At 39.6% G+C, this 19,025-nt stretch overlaps 1 protein-coding gene across 1 annotated transcript; it reads left to right on the forward strand.

Annotated features, from left to right (window-relative positions):
* The first annotated feature begins 1,017 nt into the window (after positions 1–1,017).
* On the forward strand, positions 1,018–18,729 carry LOC121956799 (polycomb protein suz12-B-like). The gene is made up of 16 exons (XM_042505194.2): positions 1,018–1,763; positions 3,089–3,135; positions 3,256–3,320; positions 8,109–8,177; positions 8,758–8,807; positions 8,901–8,986; positions 9,104–9,350; positions 10,209–10,311; positions 10,437–10,542; positions 10,836–11,010; positions 11,117–11,205; positions 11,731–11,874; positions 13,123–13,280; positions 13,388–13,580; positions 14,448–14,527; positions 15,319–18,729. Exons 1-16 carry the CDS (start codon positions 1,601–1,603, stop codon positions 15,704–15,706), a joined length of 2,163 nt encoding a protein of 720 aa, XP_042361128.1. The 5' UTR covers positions 1,018–1,600; the 3' UTR covers positions 15,707–18,729.
* Positions 18,730–19,025: the final 296 nt, after the last annotated feature.

A 19,025-nucleotide genomic window follows, 5' to 3' on the forward strand; every position in this document is an offset into this window, starting at 1 on the left:
TGTTCTGGGAGGTGTGGGGTGGGTGGGCCTGGGAGGGGGGTTTGGTTAACATGTTTATATGTTTTTTATGTTTTTAACTTTTGAAGCACTTTGTACTACATTAAATGTATGAAAAGTGCTCTATAAATAAAGTTTGATTTGATTTGATTTGATGGAACAAAACAGCACAGACTAACTTGTTGCCCGGCTCTGGTTCATGACAGCAGCACCACTGATTACCATGGTTAACAAATGCTGCTGCTGGTTTTGGAGCAGAAAAATACTTGGCAAGCAGCTCAGGGGTGATACATTTCTTTAAAAAACAAACAAACAATAAAAAGGTCGGGCACTCTCCACTTTTTTTTCCAAGAACACCAAATCTGGCATCAACAGGCGAATGTCTCAAAATTAGAAGGATCAAGTACATTTATTAATGTATTTTTGTGATTTTAAATTATTTGTCTAAAGGGGAAAAAAACATACAACATACAATACACAACTTATTCTGCTTTAATTTGAAACGTTTATTTCCCCTGTACTGCATTGCGATAAGTGACTTTAATTATATAGGTATATTTATTGAATTTGATGAAGTTTTGTGTTTGTCCTTGTTTAGGTTTGGCTCGCTAAACTGCAGGCGGCAAATGTGTATCTGCTTCACCCTCCTGTTTCCAATTCAGCCAATATCCCCACCAATGAGAGCTTGGCGTTTCACAAACAAGCACGGTGATTGGATAGGGCTGTAGGAAGGCGGGATCTTTCAACACATAATCATAGTGGAGGCTTCAACCTAAATTTTACAAGTCGATGAAGTTAGGGCAAACACAACGGAACTCTTATGGACCTTACCTTCAAAATAAAAGCATTTAATTCCTCGAGATTACCTTTTCCGATAATATGCCTTTAATGTAGTAGATGTGTTAACGGGGATCCATTTAAAATTTCTGCATTGGCGTATGTGTTGAGCAAAAAAACAGAATGAACGCGTGTGTAACACTTTTACATTTTATTATAATTTATTTAGAAATTACTCACCGGATGTAATTGTGTAGTGCTTGTATCTGTTTTCCAGTGCCGCTAAGTGCACTTGCCAACCGGCGCTAGGCGAGATATAATGCGAATTTTGGTGAAACTATGGCATTGAAACCCCCGAAAACGTGTGCCGTTTCTGTGTATAATCGGTTGTCGACTGACAGCAACCTCCGAGTAATTATTTTGAGAGGTCAGAGTGCCGAACGATGCTAGCCAGTTAGCCCGGGGTTGTTGCTAACTGGCTAAGGAAGTGAGCCAGTTAGCTAGCAAGCCGCGTCAGCTTGCCGGAGGCTGATTTCTTGTTTCGCGCATTTCAAGCCTGTTCAACGACCTCTAAGTGTTTAACCGGCACCTTAAACGATAACATTGTATTGCAGCTTCATCAATGTGAAATGCAAAAGATGGAAACCTCCGTTATCCGCTTTTAACGTGGAGAGTCAACAGTGTTTCGCCTAAGCTCGGGTGGTTTTCTGCAAACGCTGCTCTTTTGTTTTGACAAAGGAAGAGGATCTCAGTTTATTTTTTAACGCCAATTCACATCTGGTGGTGGGGTAGTTTCTTTGGGTATTTTTTGTTGTTTTAGTTAGCAATGGCGCCACAGAAGCAGAGCTCCTCAGGTGGAAGCCATCCGGTGGGTTCAGGAGGAAAAGCCAACGGGTTATACCAGTCCTCCTCTGCGATGGCAGCAGCCAAGAAGCCCAACATGCAACTCATTCAAGCCGACCACGAGTTGTTCCTACAGGCCTTCGAGAGTGAGTTGCTGCTGTCATCAAGTTGCATGTTTTAAAGATATCAGTGTTGGAGTGTAAGTAGAGGTCACAGAAAGCTTTACAGGGTCCGTGTGAATGGAGAGGTGACTGAGGGGCTGCATAGCTGAAGGAACAGATCATTTTACAGCTGTGGAGCTGACCTCCACCATAACTCTCAAACATCAAGTCATATCCTTGTTAATACTGGACACTGTGATTTTAGCCATGGCTAATGTCCATATACCACCCGAGGCGGAGAAAGTATTTCGATTATGTATTGCAGTAAAAGAAGTAACACCTCACAGTGAAATATTCTACTACAAGTAAAGGTCCTGCAGTCAGGTATTATCAACAAAATGTATTAAAAACATCAAGAGTTAAAGTAGTCACTGTAAAGTAAGATATTCCTTATCATTGTTTCACAATTTAATTTGATCTTCGTGGTTTACTATTGCTGTATTTTCTGTTAACTGCTGTAATTGTTTAAGTTTGTGCCATTTCTGCTCAGAAAAACACTCAATCCTTCCGTTTATTATAAAAAAAATGTGACCAGGTCTAGAAATACACAGTGATGGGATGTAAAATTTGTAATTGGCAGAATGAATAAGGCTGTCAGATATATATATATACACACACACACACACACACACATATTTAGAAGGTGCTGTACAAAGCACACTATTTCCCTCTGACGTTGAGTAAAAATCTAAAGTAGCATAAACTTGAAATACAAAAGTAAATTACAAGTACCTCAAATTTATTTAAGCAAAGTACTTGAGTATGCACTTGAGTATCCACTTAATTTTTAACACAACTTGTAACAGTGGGGTGTTTGCATATTTAAATCCAAATGAACTGAACAAGATAACATAAAGACAGATTATTGAAGTATTTTTATTTATCTGTTGCTTCTAACTAGCCACGTGTTCAATAGCATACATTGGTGCAACAAAGGATTGTTTTTGGTGAACCTATCAATTAATTCTTAACCAATTATATAGTTTTTTATGTCAAAATTATGTGAAAACATTTATCTGACTACAAATGATGCTTTCAGATATCATTTTTCGTCTAACAGTCAAAAGTAAAAATACAAATTTTAAAAAGCAGCCAAAGCCTCTTTAATCAGCACATTTTTACCTGATAAATGACTTACATGATTTCTTAAGAGTTTTTGTTCACTGAATGAATGACTTTTTCAGCACTAAGTCTGCAGAGCTTATCATGCTCTTTGTTTTGTTTCACTCTTGTTTAAAATCCAAATTCAAATAAAAGACTGAATAATACATAAGGTGATTTGCTGATGATGTTACTATATTCATTTGCAGAGCCCACCCAAATCTACAGGTTCCTGCGCACTAGGAATTTGATTGCTGTGAGTGTTGCCGTTCCTTGGAAACAGTCACATGATTGTCTTGACCATACAAGATAAGAGGAAATGTTTCTGCATCTCTTGGCTTTTTAACACTTTTGGTTTTTCTCTGTTACATTTCAGCCTATATTCTTGCACAGGACACTCACCTATATGTCGCACAGAAACTCAAGGAATAACACCAAAAGGTAAAAAGAAAAACTTTTGCTGTTCATGTTCTGTATTTGTAATCCAGTATACCACATGTTGCTGTGATACAGGTAATCAAATCTGGTTTTCCTGAGGAGAGTTTTCTTAGACAACCTTCAGGCGTAACAGATCAGTTTTGTTTGTGGCTTTGTTTCTTTCTGTCTTAGGTTTCATCACTCAGTGTTAAACCCGAAACCTGGTGTTAAATAGTTTGTCTCTTAAAAAGCAGGTCAAGTGTTATCTTGAGAGAAACTGAACTGACGTGTCGGCTGCAGTAGGTGGGAGTTAACTGGATCAGTTAAAGCTGAGATAGGAGAAGTTTTCAGTTAGGCTGCTTTGCATACAGACGCTGCTCGAAAAAAAGATCTCTCTGATACATGTGGGGCTGCTTATGACTGAGGGGAGTGTTAATATGGCCATGTCTGTGTTATAACATGGATGAAGTGTTAAAGGTTTGCTTGTTATGTATTTTATTCTGTGTTTAAAGGCGTGGGCTGCATGATTATGTCAAAATGGTGACAAGTAGCTAGTTTTTGCCAGCTGCTATTCAATTTAAGTAACACCAAGGAAGTGCAAGTTGAATATTGGACGATAATTCATTTTTCATGAGCTGCCAACTGTCTGTGTGTCTTATCTGATTAATTAGTATTTATGTCAATTTTCTGCAGTTTTTAAGGCATTGTTCCTGTACAGCTGTTAGTGTTATGACTCTTGTAGAAATGTGCCTTACTTATCAGACTGTATCAAAATGGTGTTGTCTTGGAATTGGTACCAAAAGTCAAGTTTTATAGTGACCCTGGTATTCAAATATGTCAAATGATACCTTGTTGCGCTGCCAATAAATCAGTTAATCAGCAGATAACCCCTGATATGAACACAAGCTGGCAGGTGTTTGTTTGTGTTTTGTTTGGTTGATTATGTCATTCAAAAGCACATTTATGTGCAAAAGAAGGGAGAAATTTAAGTATTAAATTGAGTAATCTATGGATATGTATGAGCTCCTGTTGTGTTGCAGCACTATTGTTCATGTAATATTTTTAAAGATTAGTGTTGTCATAATTCTGGAATTTCTATCTTTGACACCACACCTCAAAAAAAGTGATGGTCAATCTCAGTTGTGATATCATAGCTGAAAACTGACATTGAGGGTATCCAATAATTATTATTATTAAAAAAAAAAGATGAATAAAACAAGGCTTGTAACGTGACCACGCTGACTTTTCTTGGCTTGGTTAGTGGCAGAGAACAGCAAAATGAATGTACTAAACATTAACAATAAGAGAGCAAGAAATAAAGCTGTAAATGGTGTATCGATACTGTAGGAAAATAGGTGTTAAAGGCATTTTAGATATTCAGAATTGAATCAACTAGATTAGGTTAACAAGTCTCTTTGGTCCTTCATTTTGAAGTTTTAACATCAATTAAAACTTTTAGAAAAGAAAGAAGACATCAAATGCAATGTTTTTATGAATGTAATTCTTCCTTATCGGTTACTAAAACATTATCAGCCTCTCTCTAATACACTCCTCACTAAAATTGTTTGGTGGTTTTCTGCAGTTTTTATTTGGACACGCGCTCATCACATTGGTGCTAATCCTCTGTGAGGAACAGTGATTGCTGCTCAGTGCTCAAGAGTCAGTTAGGAACTAAAACTGGCAGCCGTTAGACCGTGTTTTATTCCTGATTTGAAGTGGAGTTAGTGAACCAGGTGACGTTTCTGCTGCAGCTCGCTTCAGTTTCACTTTTCGCTGCACTTCTGTGTGCTTCAGTCACACCATGAAACACTGCTTTTAAAGCTGAGATGAATAAGCTCCTCACAGAGCCACTGCACAGATACTGTTTACAAACAAACTGAAAAAAACGCAATGCTGATAATGTTTTTTTTATTTATTTTTTTTAAAGATTATTTTTCTGGGCTGTAAGCCCTTTAATTGGATAGGAAAGGTCAAGTGTGAAGGGAGGAGAGGGGGGGACATGCAGCAAAGGGCCAAGGCTGGAATTGAACCCACAGCCGCTGCGGCGAGGACGATAATGTTTTATTTGATCAGAAACTAAAATCCAACATGTTCATGGTTCAGCAATTCATGGAAAGCTGTTGTGTACAGACAGTTTTTCAGTCTCTTTATAAGGCTCTGTGACCTAAATTGGCTGCGTTCCATCCAAATGTCTGAGCAGTTTCTCTACTCTGTAGCCTCTTTGAATTTTTTCTCCATAATGAATCCATAGCCTATTCTACACGTGTGAAGCTGGTGTGTTGCTGGATGTAAAAGTTGAGCCAGGTTGACCCCGCATATTTTTCCCAGCTCTTTTTGATTCAGTGCTCACGTCTGTCTGAACACAACCTGAAGATTTGAGGGTGGATTCTGGTGTTCTGCACGGCTCTGCACGGCCGCACAGGTGTTTTCAGTTACTTTGGCTCATTACACTGCTGCTCAGGTTGAAGTTGGACGGAAGTGGGAATTATGTGAGCTCCCAAAAACTCTGTGTACTAATGGGTGCGCTTTCAGATCCCGCTGAGTCGCTGCAGATTTGAGCCAGGTGGGCATGCTTTTCATTTAAATTCAGTTCAGCACACAAAATGTCACGTGATGCATGTGCATACCAACCAAATCTTAACAAACATCTTACATGACTATCATGTTTGAATCCAAAGGAAAATGATCTGTATCATCTCAGCCATCTCTTTAAAAGTGGTGAAGAAAAATATAAAATACAATTATTTACAGCATCTACACTACCTGCTGCTTCATTTGATGCCGGCACAATATTTAATAAGTGGGCTTCATGGTTGTTGTAACTCTATGTAGAATTGCTTCATTCTCTAGTCAGTGTCTACACAGTGTCTGCACTTAAAATGTAGACTCCTTGAGGTCATGTATTCAGTATGTATATCAGGAATGTGCGTGACCAGTCATCTAGTTGATACAATTTTGCTACCCTCAGTAGATGGCTACAGAAATACAAGTGGGTTAAATATATTCTCAAAATTATTATCTTGGTAGTGAACACATTGAAATGACATGAAACATTGGATAATGGATTTATTAATTTATTTTTTACTGAGGAATTTGCTGTTTGCTATGGAATTGCGTTTACCCAATAAAACTGTCATTGTAATCAGGCAGGTTTCCTAAAGATTTATTTTCCTAAAGATTTTCTTTTCCTTTTTGATTTAGTGATGTGTTGTCATATTTTATAGGATAACGTGTAATGTCTATAATGTACAGTGCAAAGTGCCTCACATTTCAGCAGCATTGAGTGTACAACTTGATTATTGAAAGATGTGATTATTATACATATAAGATTCCCAATATTTGTTGGGACAGTTTTTCACCTCGTGCTCAATTTTTTAGTTTTTTCTTACTTTTAGACGAGTCAGTGTAAATTAAAACTTTGGTTTGAATGTCAGTGGAGTCAGTCAAGGTGAGGAACATACCTAACGTCTCCGTATGTGTGAGGAAACTACACAACATTTCAACCTTCACAGACAAATTGTCTGCTCTGTTCAACAGATGATTGTCAGTTCTAGTGACATTTACTTATTAAAGATTTGTTTGTGTTTCCTGTTTATTAAAACAAGATCTTACAGGCTCAAGCTATTCAGTATAGGTCATAGCAGGGATTCTCAACTTGCTTTGCTTGGGGGCCACAGAAGACCAAGGACCAGTCACAGCAGTCCCATACATGTTTGTAAGATCTGGATTTTAGGACATTTGAAGGAGTTTAGGACATTTTTAGGATGTTTCTCAGATTTGAGGAAATTTCTCATTTCTGTTTTAGAACGTTTGCAGGACTTCATGACTTTTCGCTGATTTTAGGATATTTCTCGGATTTTAGGGCATTTTTGGATTTTAGGATGCTTCTAGAATTTTTGGGGCATTTGTAGAATTTTCGGATGTTTCTAGGATTTCAGGACATTTTTATGATTTTAGGATGTTTCTCGGATTTCAGGATATTTCTTGGATTGTAGGACATTTCAGGATTTTAGGACTAAGGGACATAGCTGACCTCTGTCTTGGGGTGCGGGGGATCCTCCTTTGGCACGAGCTCTGCTTTGATGCTGTTTTTTGCACTCTGGCACCATATGTACAGTTAAAGTACCAAACAGTTTTCAGTGTTAATCACTTTGTTTATTTATTTTTGTGAAAATGGTTAGAGGGCCACACAGCACCCTATTACCACCTTTGTTTACTTATTATTTTTATTTTGTTTTTTTTAAAAGCCTCTACAAATTGGCTTTACTCTTTTGACCTTTGTATATGTATTTTGTACTGACCTTTTTAACGGTCCTACACCTTTCTCAGTTTGGCTTGATCGTTGATGTCTATTTTTATTATTCCCTGAGTTCCTGCCTTTGCTTTGTCTGTCAATGCACTTTATAAGCAATCAATTTTAAAGGTCCTATATGTATAAAGTTGTTGTTATTATTATTCTTATTATTCTTCTTCTTCTTATTATTATTATTATTATTGTTATTATTATTATTGGGGGTCGCATTTTGCCCCTGGGCTGTAAGTTGAGTATCACTGGTTTATAGTATTTAAAGCATATCATGTTATGTAAAGTATCTGCATTAGTGTGACCAGGATTAGTATACAGTCGACTTGTTTGTGAACATCAAAAGTACAATTATAGCAGATGATGTTAGCCAGTAGACTGAATTTGTCTTTGACCTATTTCTGTATAGAATGTCTTTGCCTGTTTCGTGATCTGTTATTCTGCCTGTAGATCAGTGTTGGATGGTGATGGTGTTGTTGCTAACCCCTGCTGTTTGTCTGCATGTTCAGGAAAAGCTCCAAGGTTGACAATCTGTTGTTCAAAGTGGAAAAGATGAGAGGCGAACAGCAGGGTCACAGGTAAACACGTCACAGAGACCTAATGTTGCACATTTGTCTGTGCCTTTATTATTGTTGTTGTTGTCATTTCATTGGTGATAATTTTCATATGCTTTTTATGTCTTCCTCAGTGACTTGTAACGTTCCTGCAAGAGCCTAATACAACTAGATATTAAAGGGATAGTTTCCAAAATAAAGACACATCATGTCTGATGGCTGGCATGAATCACAAAATTGTTGGAAACTGTTGGACAAACTTTTATTTTCTCACCCTCGTGTACTTTTCAGTTAGCAAAATAACTAAAAAGCAAAACTAGAACATACTTGTAAAAACTAGTGTTAGGATAGTGATTTGTTGAGCTATCATGATAATTAATATCCCATGTATGAATTTTATCAGGCGGGACGTGCTGGTTTTTGTCAGTATTTTGGATTGACAAAAAGTTAAAAAAAAAAAATACTCTGCAACATCCTGACAGAAACAGTCCTACTTGAAGACATAATGAACCTTGTGAACATCTAGCAGGTTATTTATACTAGTAAAACTCGCCTACTAGAATTAAAATTTTTGTTAAATGTTTGTGTGTCTTTTTATTCACAGCTTGGCCTCTAATCTGCAGCTCACCTTTACTGGCTTCTTTCATAAAGCTGGTAAGTTTGTTCCACGCAAGATCTAATGTTTCTGCTGATTCAGGGTAACCTACCGTAAGTTTTTTGTCCTGGTTTGCGTCGTGGTGTTCACAGGGAAGCCGTCTCAGGACAGTGAGAATGAGCAGAACTCTGTCTCTCTGGAGGTGCTGCTGGTCAAAGTCTGTCACAAGAAGAGGAAGGTGAGTGTGATGATTGTAAGGAATCTCCGGCACAGTTCTTGCTTTTTCTGGAGTTTTATTTAATTTTCAGGTATGAGTGAAATGCATCTGAAATGTGTTTGCCTGCCTCCTGTTCAGGATGTGAGTTGTCCGGTGAGGCAGGTCCCTACAGGGAAGAAGCAGGTTCCTCTCAACCCAGACACGAGCGCTGGAGTCCAGGCCAAGCCGGGCTCCTTCCCCTCCCTGCTGGTTCCCAGCAGCGAGTTTGAACCCAGCAACTCTCACATGGTCAAGTCCTACTCGCTGCTCTTTAGAGTGTCAAGGCCCGGATACTCTCGAACACAGATCAATGGCCTGGCCAACGGAGAGAACCACCACAACCGAGGTGAGCGTCTGGACATGATTTTTTAAGAATTGTTCCTGGTTTCTTCAACATTGGTCTCATTTTCAGAGTCTTTTCCATCACTTCTATCAGTAATAACGACATGGTACTCATCAGGTTAGTAGTCTAGATGGGTTGTTCATCTGTCCGCCAGGCGCAATCTTGTGATAGCTATATCTCAAGAATGCCTTGAGTGAATGTTCGCTTGGACTCAGAGATGAACTGATTCGATTTTGGTGGTTAAGGCCAAGGTCAAGGCCACCGACCTTGCACAAGTCTCATTCTTGGAATATAAAATCTCAAGGGTGTACCAGGGAGTTTCCTTAAATATGGCACAAGCGTCCACTCAGGAACAGAGTAATTAGAATCCAGTGGTTGAAGGTCAAAGGCCAAGGTCATGGTGACCTCCTAAAATATGATCTTGGCCATAATTCAAGAATTTATTCCCTCAAATTTCACACAAATTTCTAATGGAATATAATGATGAAGTTTTGATATTTTATATCCAAAAGGTCAACTGTGACATATAATGTGCTGCAAAAACACAGTAGGTAGGATATTTGGTCAGATACTGAATTGGTGACACTGATCTTGAAACTGTGCTGATTGTATAGCTCTTCTGTGCTGCTGGGGGGAAGATGTGTATGAAGCATCCATGTTTTCAGAGACATGGATGTAAACTGTAAGTGTAATTTGACTGATGCGTGAAGGCAAACGCATCACCGCGTCACCACACTGGTTTTTTGTCTCTATGTGTTCGCTCAAGATTCTCTGACAAGATGTTTCAGACCATTTCTACGTACCATCCTTGATCTCCTGTGGTAGAGAAGGGGTACATTTGTCATCATGTGTCTGTCTCAGATTTTACAGAGGAAGTGGTAAACAGGAAGAGGAGGAGCTCCTCTCACCGGGAGGAGGGAGAAACCACATTTGTGGCTCAGATGACTGTCTTTGATAAAAACAGGTGAAACACACACCCAGTCCGACACACAAACTGTCACCTCCTGACACACAGGAAAAAGTTTGTTCTCACCGCTTGTGTAGCAGAATCATCAAGTGAGAACATGCTGTTGTGCTCCTTGTGTGCAGGCGTCTGCAGCTGCTCGATGGAGAGTATGAGGTGTCTATGCAAGAGATGGAAGAGTGTCCGGTCAATAAGAAGAGGGCAACCTGGGAGACCATCCTGGACGGAAAGGTGTGTGTGTGTGTGTGTGTGTGTGTGTGTGTGTGTGTGTGTGTGTGTGTGTGTGTGTGTGTGTGTGTGTGTGTGTGTGTGTGTGCGCGTGCGCGTGCGTGCGAGAGACCTGTAAAGAAGTGAGAAATAATCCGGCAAGTTTCCACACTTCCATGGTGCCATCATGGAACAAAAAAAAAGACAGAAATACATTAACAAGTAATATAAAAATGTTTGTGCTTGTCTGATTCTTGGTCATGTTAATTAGTGAACAGTATGTGAGTGATTAGAAAATGTTGCTCTCTTTTTTGTAGTGTCTTCCACCATTTGAGAATTTCTCTCAGGGACCCACCCTGCAGTTCACCCTGCGCTGGACCAGCGATTCCTGTGATCGTTCCACAGCACCTGTGGCTAAACCTCTGGCCACCCGCAACTCCGAGACCAACCAGGACACCAGACCAAGCACCCTGAGAGCCACACACACTCTGGGTGAGCAAGAAACATAACAGCACATTTTAAGAAGTGATCTAAAAGATGTCACTGATTCTGCAAACGTCAGAGGAGACTGATGGTTTCTTTCTCCTCTGTGCTGCAGCTGTTAAAGAATCAATAAATGCTGATGTTCAAACCAGAAGAGAACAAATCTCAGCTGAGCCCCGACAGAAGCTACGCATCTTTTACCAGGTCAGTCTCACCTGATTGTGTATCTGCATGGCACACTTTCACCTGCAAGAGTTTGTATCTTTTCACATCTTCAAATAAATTACAGTTCACCAGAAATGAGTTAAAAAGTCTCATGGGCATTCAGGCTAAATCATCTGTAGAGACTGTTTTATGACCAACTTTTAATTATTTAGTCACTGAAACACCATCATATTATCAACTTTGTGTGCAGGAATGACACCACTATCAGAGTGTGCCATCAGGCTACAGTATTATGTCATGACATCCTGCCTAAATACAATGAATGTAGAAAGCCAAAGGTGCTCAGAAACAATTAGTTTGTATTTGACATATTTTGTAACTATCCAATACAAACGATCCATTAATCAAACCCACTTTACACGGCAATCGGCCACATTTGAACTCAACAGAGTTTGAACTTCTTTTTCTCTTTTTTTGTTTTTCATTCTTTACATGACTTACTCTTTTACCAACTTGTGTCAGGTTTGTCTCTGTCGTGCTGACTGTGTCTGTTTTCCCGTCCAGTTCCAGTACAACAACAACACTCGGCAGCAGACGGAGGCTAGAGATGACCTCCACTGTCCCTGGTGTACCCTCAACTGCAGGAAGCTCTACAGTCTGATCAAACACCTCAAACTGTCTCACTCCCGCTTCATCTTCAACTACGTGGTGAGACTGACTCACACTGTCTAGAAACCCTAAAAATCCTGAAAATTACAAAAAGTTAAAGTAAAACGGCAGATTTAACAGAGATATAAAATGAAAAAGTAGCTAGTATATATACTGTACTATTATGATAATATAAGGCCTCCCACTGTTCACAATCACGTTTTCTAGGCCTAGAAAATTTTCAGAATAAGTAAAAATAATTAAAATTTTTGGCAAAGTCTGAATTTTGAACCTTTTGATAATTAGCTTGATTTCTCTCAAAAATGGGAAAATGGCAACCATCAACTTATTAGAAGAAATTAGCCAAAAATGTGAAAAAAAATAGTAAAGTGGGAGAAAATTACCTTAACATAAGGAAACAAAAACCAAAAAACAATCAGGGAAATGACCTGGATTTTACGATTTTAAATATGTTATTATAATTATAAATTTACATTTTTCCTGAGCTTTTTTAATATAATTTCTAAAAATATGAATTTCTTGCAACTTGTAGGACATTTCTTGCCAAGTTGCTCATTGCCTTTTTCCCATGTTTTCAAAAGAAATCAAACCAATTTTCTCAGCAGTCAAAATACCTGTGAAAGGCATCTGTACACAGTGCAAGCAAAGTGATGTCAATCCAGCTTTCAAAGGGTTAAAAATCACTGAAAGCTTTGTATTAGTCAAGAAATGTTGTTGTGTTTGGTGAAACTGTTTCAGTAACCTTCCATGGATAACCTTGATGTAATGTAACTTTGATATGCGACGATGCATCTTGTTAACCATCATGCACGTTTATTCATTTTCTCCGTTTCCATCTCTCCCTTCATGTGAAACAGTTACCAGAGGTTCTGTTTGAATTTGATATGTTGAAAAACACCCTGCAAGTGGAGCAAAAAAAAAATCAAAATAAAAAATTATATGTATATATATATATAGGTCCTCTAAAAGTCATGGAAAAAATATGAAAGAAATGTTTACAAAAGTGTGTGAATATTCTTTTATTCAGTTTTTTTTTTTGAAATGTTCACTGAGCAAATCACATGTCTGGACAAAGCAGTGATGTTTAAGGCCACACTTTTCTTTTCATTATTAGAACTTCAGATTAGGCTCACACTGATAAAAGCCTTTTTTTCCCCAAAAGATTTAGACTTACGATTTCAAGAAGTGGTTTAAAAGATGTAACCAGTCTTGAATCATCTTCAAGATGTCTTTATGTTTATTTTGAAGTTTGTTTTATTCACATGTCCTTATTCTGATCTTTGGCAGCCTCATCCTAAAGGAGCAAAGATCGAGGTCTCCATCAACGAGTGTTACGATGGTTCGTATGCAGGGAACCCTCAGGACATCCACAGTCAGCCGGGCTTCGCCTTCAGCAGGAACGGCCCAGTCAAGAGGACCGCCGTCACCCACGTTGTCGTCTGCAGGTATGACTGAACTTTCTACAGCCTTATTTCCTGTCAATGGTGCCAGTAATTCCCAATGTGAATGTTGTCTTTCTATGTGTTTTTATACTGTCTTTTTTTCTGTCCAGACCCAAGAGGACAAAGGCAAGTCTGTCTGAGTTCCTGGAGCCTGAGGAAGGTGATCAGGAGCAGCCGATCATCAGCGGACACAACCGTCTCTACTTCCATAGCGACAGCTGCGTGCCACTCCGGCCTCAAGAGATGGAAGTGGACAGCGAGGACGAGAGGGACCCCGACTGGCTCAAAGAGAAGACAGCTAAGGTTAGCTCACAGCTGAATGAGCAAATAAAAGACCACACATGAAGACCAGTTTACTTGTCGATGATGAGCATGCTCTACCTGGTAAAGGAGTTGTATCATATTTTGGGCTCTGGAGGAGCTTTGTTAAGAGAAAATATCCCTGATGAGGACAGCAATGTCTACAGGTTTATCTCAATTTGGAAAAACTCAAAGAACACCAGCTGACAATGTTTATCCAGTTGATGGAATTTTTGGCAGAAGAAGCAGTTTCAGGGACAGAATGTTGTCCTGTCACTGCTTCTGTTGCTCAACTTTGCTTTAGAAACCTGAGAGTGTAAAAAAAAAAAAAAAAAGGAACCTGGCTTGCCTGCTCTTTCTGTGAGGAGGGACCAGCATTCCTTTTTATTTATTTACAAAGCTCTCTTCAAAAGCTCCCCTCCTATCTCTCACCCATGCTAATATTGAGTGTTGGTCGCCATCTTACCGGTTCTCAGACGTGGCTCACCCTGTAGGTGCCAAAAATTCTCACTAAACTAGGAAGATCAGCCTTTTCCTACAATGCCCCACATGCTTGGAATATGCTTCAGGAAAATTTTAAGATGTCCTCATTGTTAACAATGAGAGAATTCCAAGGTTTAATTTCATTGATTGTGACTGTCATTGTTTTTTGATTTGTTTGTTTACTTGTTTTCCTTATATTATACAAGCCTTGTATTTCTCTGTTTTGATAATAGTTTTGAGTTGAATGTTGTATGTACCTCAGCATGATTGAAAATGAGGGCTCACCATCAATCTGTTTTCCAAGGCTTTTAATAAATTAAAATGAATGAATGAGTATATCCTGTCTAAATTCTGATCTAAAGTCTGTTTATTCTGATCTCACTGCAGCAAATTGAGGAGTTCACTGATGTCAACGAGGGGGAGAAGGAGATCATGAAGCTCTGGAACCTCCATGTCATGAAGCACGGGTGTGTATAAAGCAGGGACAGGGTCAAGTAATACCCCTTTCCCAACCAAATTAGCATGTTTATGAGGGTTTTTCAAACTCGGGTAAACCTGCTAAAATAGGCTGTAGACTGCTTTACCATTGCCAGTAGAGCAGAACTTGTATACGGCTCTGCAGCAGACACATGTGACTTTTGTGTGTGAAAATGGTCTTTTGATAATTACATTGACTGTATGTCACCTTTTACTGCAGTTTAAATGTCTTTGTCTGTCACATAGATGAGGAAACAGAAATGTGTATTTTTTACTCAATCCTCCCTGTTTCTCTTTCAAAAATAAAAGACCTTTGATAGTGATTCTGTCAACAGAAGCCCTTCAGTTGTTGTCACAAGACATTTTACTGTGAAACATTTGTAGGACCATGTTTGTTGACAGCACAGTAGCTGTACGACTTCATAAATCATTGGAGTATGCACTTTTAATTGTGTAAATACAGTAGTTACAACAGTTGGTAGCTCTGCAGCAGCACCACAACAACAAACGCTGCAAATGTGAACACAAACTGCTCACACATGCAGTGTAGCTCAGGCATAACCTCCTGGGCACGTGATGCACACTGCATGCAAAACATTACAGCCTCTCAAGTATGAAGTTAAAAGAAAAATGACAGTATTTAAAATCACACGGCACCCATGGTATGTATTTCTGTGGTACTACTGCCCATCACATTAAAATGAAATGGTGCCCTTGTTAGACAGTCTCTTACATAGTTTTGCTTGCATTCGCCTCATATACTCTTTTGTCTTCTTTCCAGCTTCATAGCCGACAACCAGATGAACAAGTCCTGCCTGCTGTTTGCCAATCACCACGGCCTCCACATCGTCAAAAACAACCTCTGTCGGAACTTCCTGCTGCACCTGATCAGCATGCACGACTTCAACCTGATCACCACGCAGACCATCGACCAGGCCATGGCCCGCCTCCGCCTGCTGCAGAGCCAAAACGCTCACAGGGACAAAGACAGGGTGGAGGAGGAGGAGGAGGAGGAAGAGGAGGACTGGGAGACGGCCGTGGAGTCCCAACCAGAGCTGGATCCAGATCCCGATCTGGATCCATCCGAGTGTACGCCCTGTAACGATGAGACTAGCTACAGTAGCATTGTGGAGAATGGAAACCAGCAGCAGCAGAAGGAGGAGCTGTGACAGAAAGGCTGACCACACAGCAGAAACTTTTCAGCTGTTTTAAACTGAATTTAAAATTGAGCAGAGCAAAAATCCCCAAAAAGATAATGACGGCTAGAACTTGAAAAAAGGGAGACAGACAAACAGGTGTTCAAACACGCACAGGTTACTGCAGGGAATATGTTTTCTAAGGCAGGTTACATCAGAAACAATGAACTTTTTAGCACGAGTCATTTGTTTTTCACACATTTCTGTCAAAGATGTGCACAGGTTCACAGGTATTTAACATTTCAGTACTTCAGAAAAGTGAGGAGTTAGGAAAAACTTGAAGCCAAGAGTCATTATTTTCTTATTGTACGTCATGTCTACCATAGATGTGACAGGATGTATGACATCTACAATTTGGTTTTTATGTCCATCTTGACCTGCAGTTTGATGAACAGTCAGATTTGTTTTGTGCTCACTCCATTGTTTAGTTTACAAACTTAAGATTATTTTCTTTTGTCTTCCTTGTTTGGAAGCACAAATCACTGACTTTCCAGCCAACTTCAGCTCCACCAAAGGTTATCTTTCGTACTGAGTGTATTTTCTTTCACATCAGTGTCACAGCCATGGGTCAAAGATGTTCAATCAGGTCTCTAATCAAGTGTCCAGGACTCTTAACGATTGTCATCCACTCTCTGTTTCTTATCAAGTCTTGAGGATTTGATGAGGAGGTTATGTGTCCAGGTGTCTCATACAGTTTCCACGACACCAGTTGGTGCTCTGGGTGTCTAATCAGGTTTCTGATTAGGTCTTCAGGTCTCTAGTAAGGCATCCGTGTCTCTGATCTGCTTACCAGGTGTGTTATCAAGTCTCTCTGATAGGTTTGGGTGGTATTTCATACCTTCATACCTTCCTGAAATTTCACTGGTATACAGTATGTTATGGTGTATGATGGTATAAGATGGTATAAAATCCCCCAAGTGTGAGAGCGCTACTTACTTTCAGCCTTTCAGGCTAATAAATACACAATAGAAAACCATAAAATGTTATGAAAGTAATATTCCCACACTTATATGCAACTGTACACCTTTTGAATTCAACTCTCTCTCAGTCACAGAAGACTGATGAGGCTTAATCACCTCATTAACTCATCATTAAAAACATGTCATTGAAACTCACCCAAACCGTCTTAGTTACTCTTGCTAGTAACCACCAGCTGTGGTTTGGTTGAAATAAATCCTTAAGTTAGAAGTTAGATGTCAAAAACATGCCTCCCTCTGTGGTTGCTGGCCACGACAGAGGGAGGCACCGGCTGTTTACAGTCCTGTAACTCCTCCCTCCACCACTAGGTGTTGCTGTGTCTTTCAGCTCAGCTGCCTGTTCCACCCATACACAGTCTATGGTTTCATCAGTAGAGACCAGAGATTGAGCTCTAGTGGTGCATGCTTTGCACCACATGCAATGAGTTTAATAGAAAGAGGAGCATCTTTATTTAGGTCAGTATTAAAAAATACACCATCTGGATTTCTTAATACCCTTGTATACCAAAATACCATGATACCGCCCAAACCTACTCTCTACAGTCTCTGTCATCTCTGAGGTTCTCCATCTGATCACTGCTACATTGATATTTATTGTACTGGTCATTTTTCTGAGTACTTGAGACAAACAAACCTGCTCAGACATCCTGGATCAGAGTCCTGGATTAGATACATACTGGGAGTGCAGTTTCTGCCGGTGCTAGATCTTTTTATTCCTCAGAAACACTCGGTGGTCTTTTGGAGGCGTCTCGGATGCTTTCTCACAGCGACGTCCACTGCCAGCTCTTGAACACCAAGATGCATTGTTGCTATTTGTAAACAGACTTGTTTACCTCCAGTGCTCCTCATCATGCAGCGCGGCTCTGCTAAGCCCAGGACTATGTGTCAGTGATGCAGGATTGCAAACTTTTTGACACGGGCAGAGAAGAGGCAGATTCAGTCCTCACAACAGAGGAAAAATGGTTTCAACCGTTGCCAATTACTCTTTTGAAGTGTTATTCTTGGTGCTGATTCCAGTTTCTTTCATGAGAGAAGTTGCTGCTTTTGTTTCATATTTTTGGACTGTTGCTGACACGCGAAGGCTCTGGGAACTGAACTGCTGATCTGCATTCTCTCTCCGTTTATCATCGAAATTGTTAATTGACGAAATGATGATTAATGAACTTACATCGCTACAGGCCATTTTAGAGGAGGTGGAGCCTGAAACGGCACACAGGTAAAGCCATCAACAGGAACTGAAGCTCAACAAGTTTTCAGTTATTTTATTTTTTGTCATTTCTCAGCTGGGTTTTGGTTAAGTTTGCCTCCTGCCGTTGTGTACATAAAACTGAAACATTATAAATTAGATTTGGAATGTGTTTGTTTTGGAAACCTGAGGGCGACCAGGGAGGCTTTGTAGTTATTTAGTTTGTACACCAAAGGGGATGAATTTGCTGCAGATTTCTCCGTTCTTGTTTCTCGTCTCTAGTGAATATTTCTTTTTTGTTTAAAAAAAAAAAAAAAAAAAGGATTTCTGGGAAGCATCTGACCCGATATCACTGCCTTGAAATGATGTCAAGTGTCAGTGAGACAGAAAGCACAATGTCCAGATGCTGAGTTCAGTTTCTTGCTCCATAATGAACAGATTGCGTGCAGTGTGAGCCTGCAGCAGTCCGTGCAGAAATATTTCAGTTTGATTTATTTGTGACGCCGCTCTTTTAAAGCTTTACATCAGCAGTGCAGCAGCAGTCTGGTTTGCGGTGGGTGTTCAGAGGCTTTTGGTTCACAGTGACAGTTCTGAGTAATGTGCAGAGCACTTTTTGATTTGGATGGAGCCCTCTGTACTTTTTATTTTTTCCTTCTTTTTATTATTTTTTTGTTCATTCACATGAGACCAGCAGCATTTTGCACAAGATGAGAGGAGCTATGTCAAGAAAACAAGACTTTTCCTCAACAGTTATGTAAAAAAAACAGCTTTGATGTTGTGAACTTTTACGTCTAATCAGAATGGTTTTCTATTAAAAGAACAGTTTTGTACAATTATTCTCATCGTGATGTATTTCTTTCACAGATATTAAGTTTTAACTGAGCAGCAACCTCTGAGGCTGAAAAATGAAGCTAACGCTGGGGCCAAAAACTGCAGTTCCTCTTATGGCCACTTGAGGCTGGCTCCAAGAGTGACTCATCAATCTTTGGGCGTCCCGTGACTTGTGTTGTTTACACCACCATGTTGACTGGAAAAGCGGAGCAAAAATGGTGCCGGCTGTTAATTTCAAGCCATCAGAGGTGACTGCACTCTTAAATTCCAAGAACATTGAACACTTTATTACACAACG

The sequence above is a fragment of the Plectropomus leopardus genome, chromosome 18 (genome assembly GCF_026936395.1).
Source record: "Plectropomus leopardus strain MGB_pleo_1.0 chromosome 18, ASM2693639v1, whole genome shotgun sequence".
In the NCBI taxonomy this organism is placed as follows: Eukaryota; Metazoa; Chordata; class Actinopteri; order Perciformes; family Serranidae; genus Plectropomus; species Plectropomus leopardus.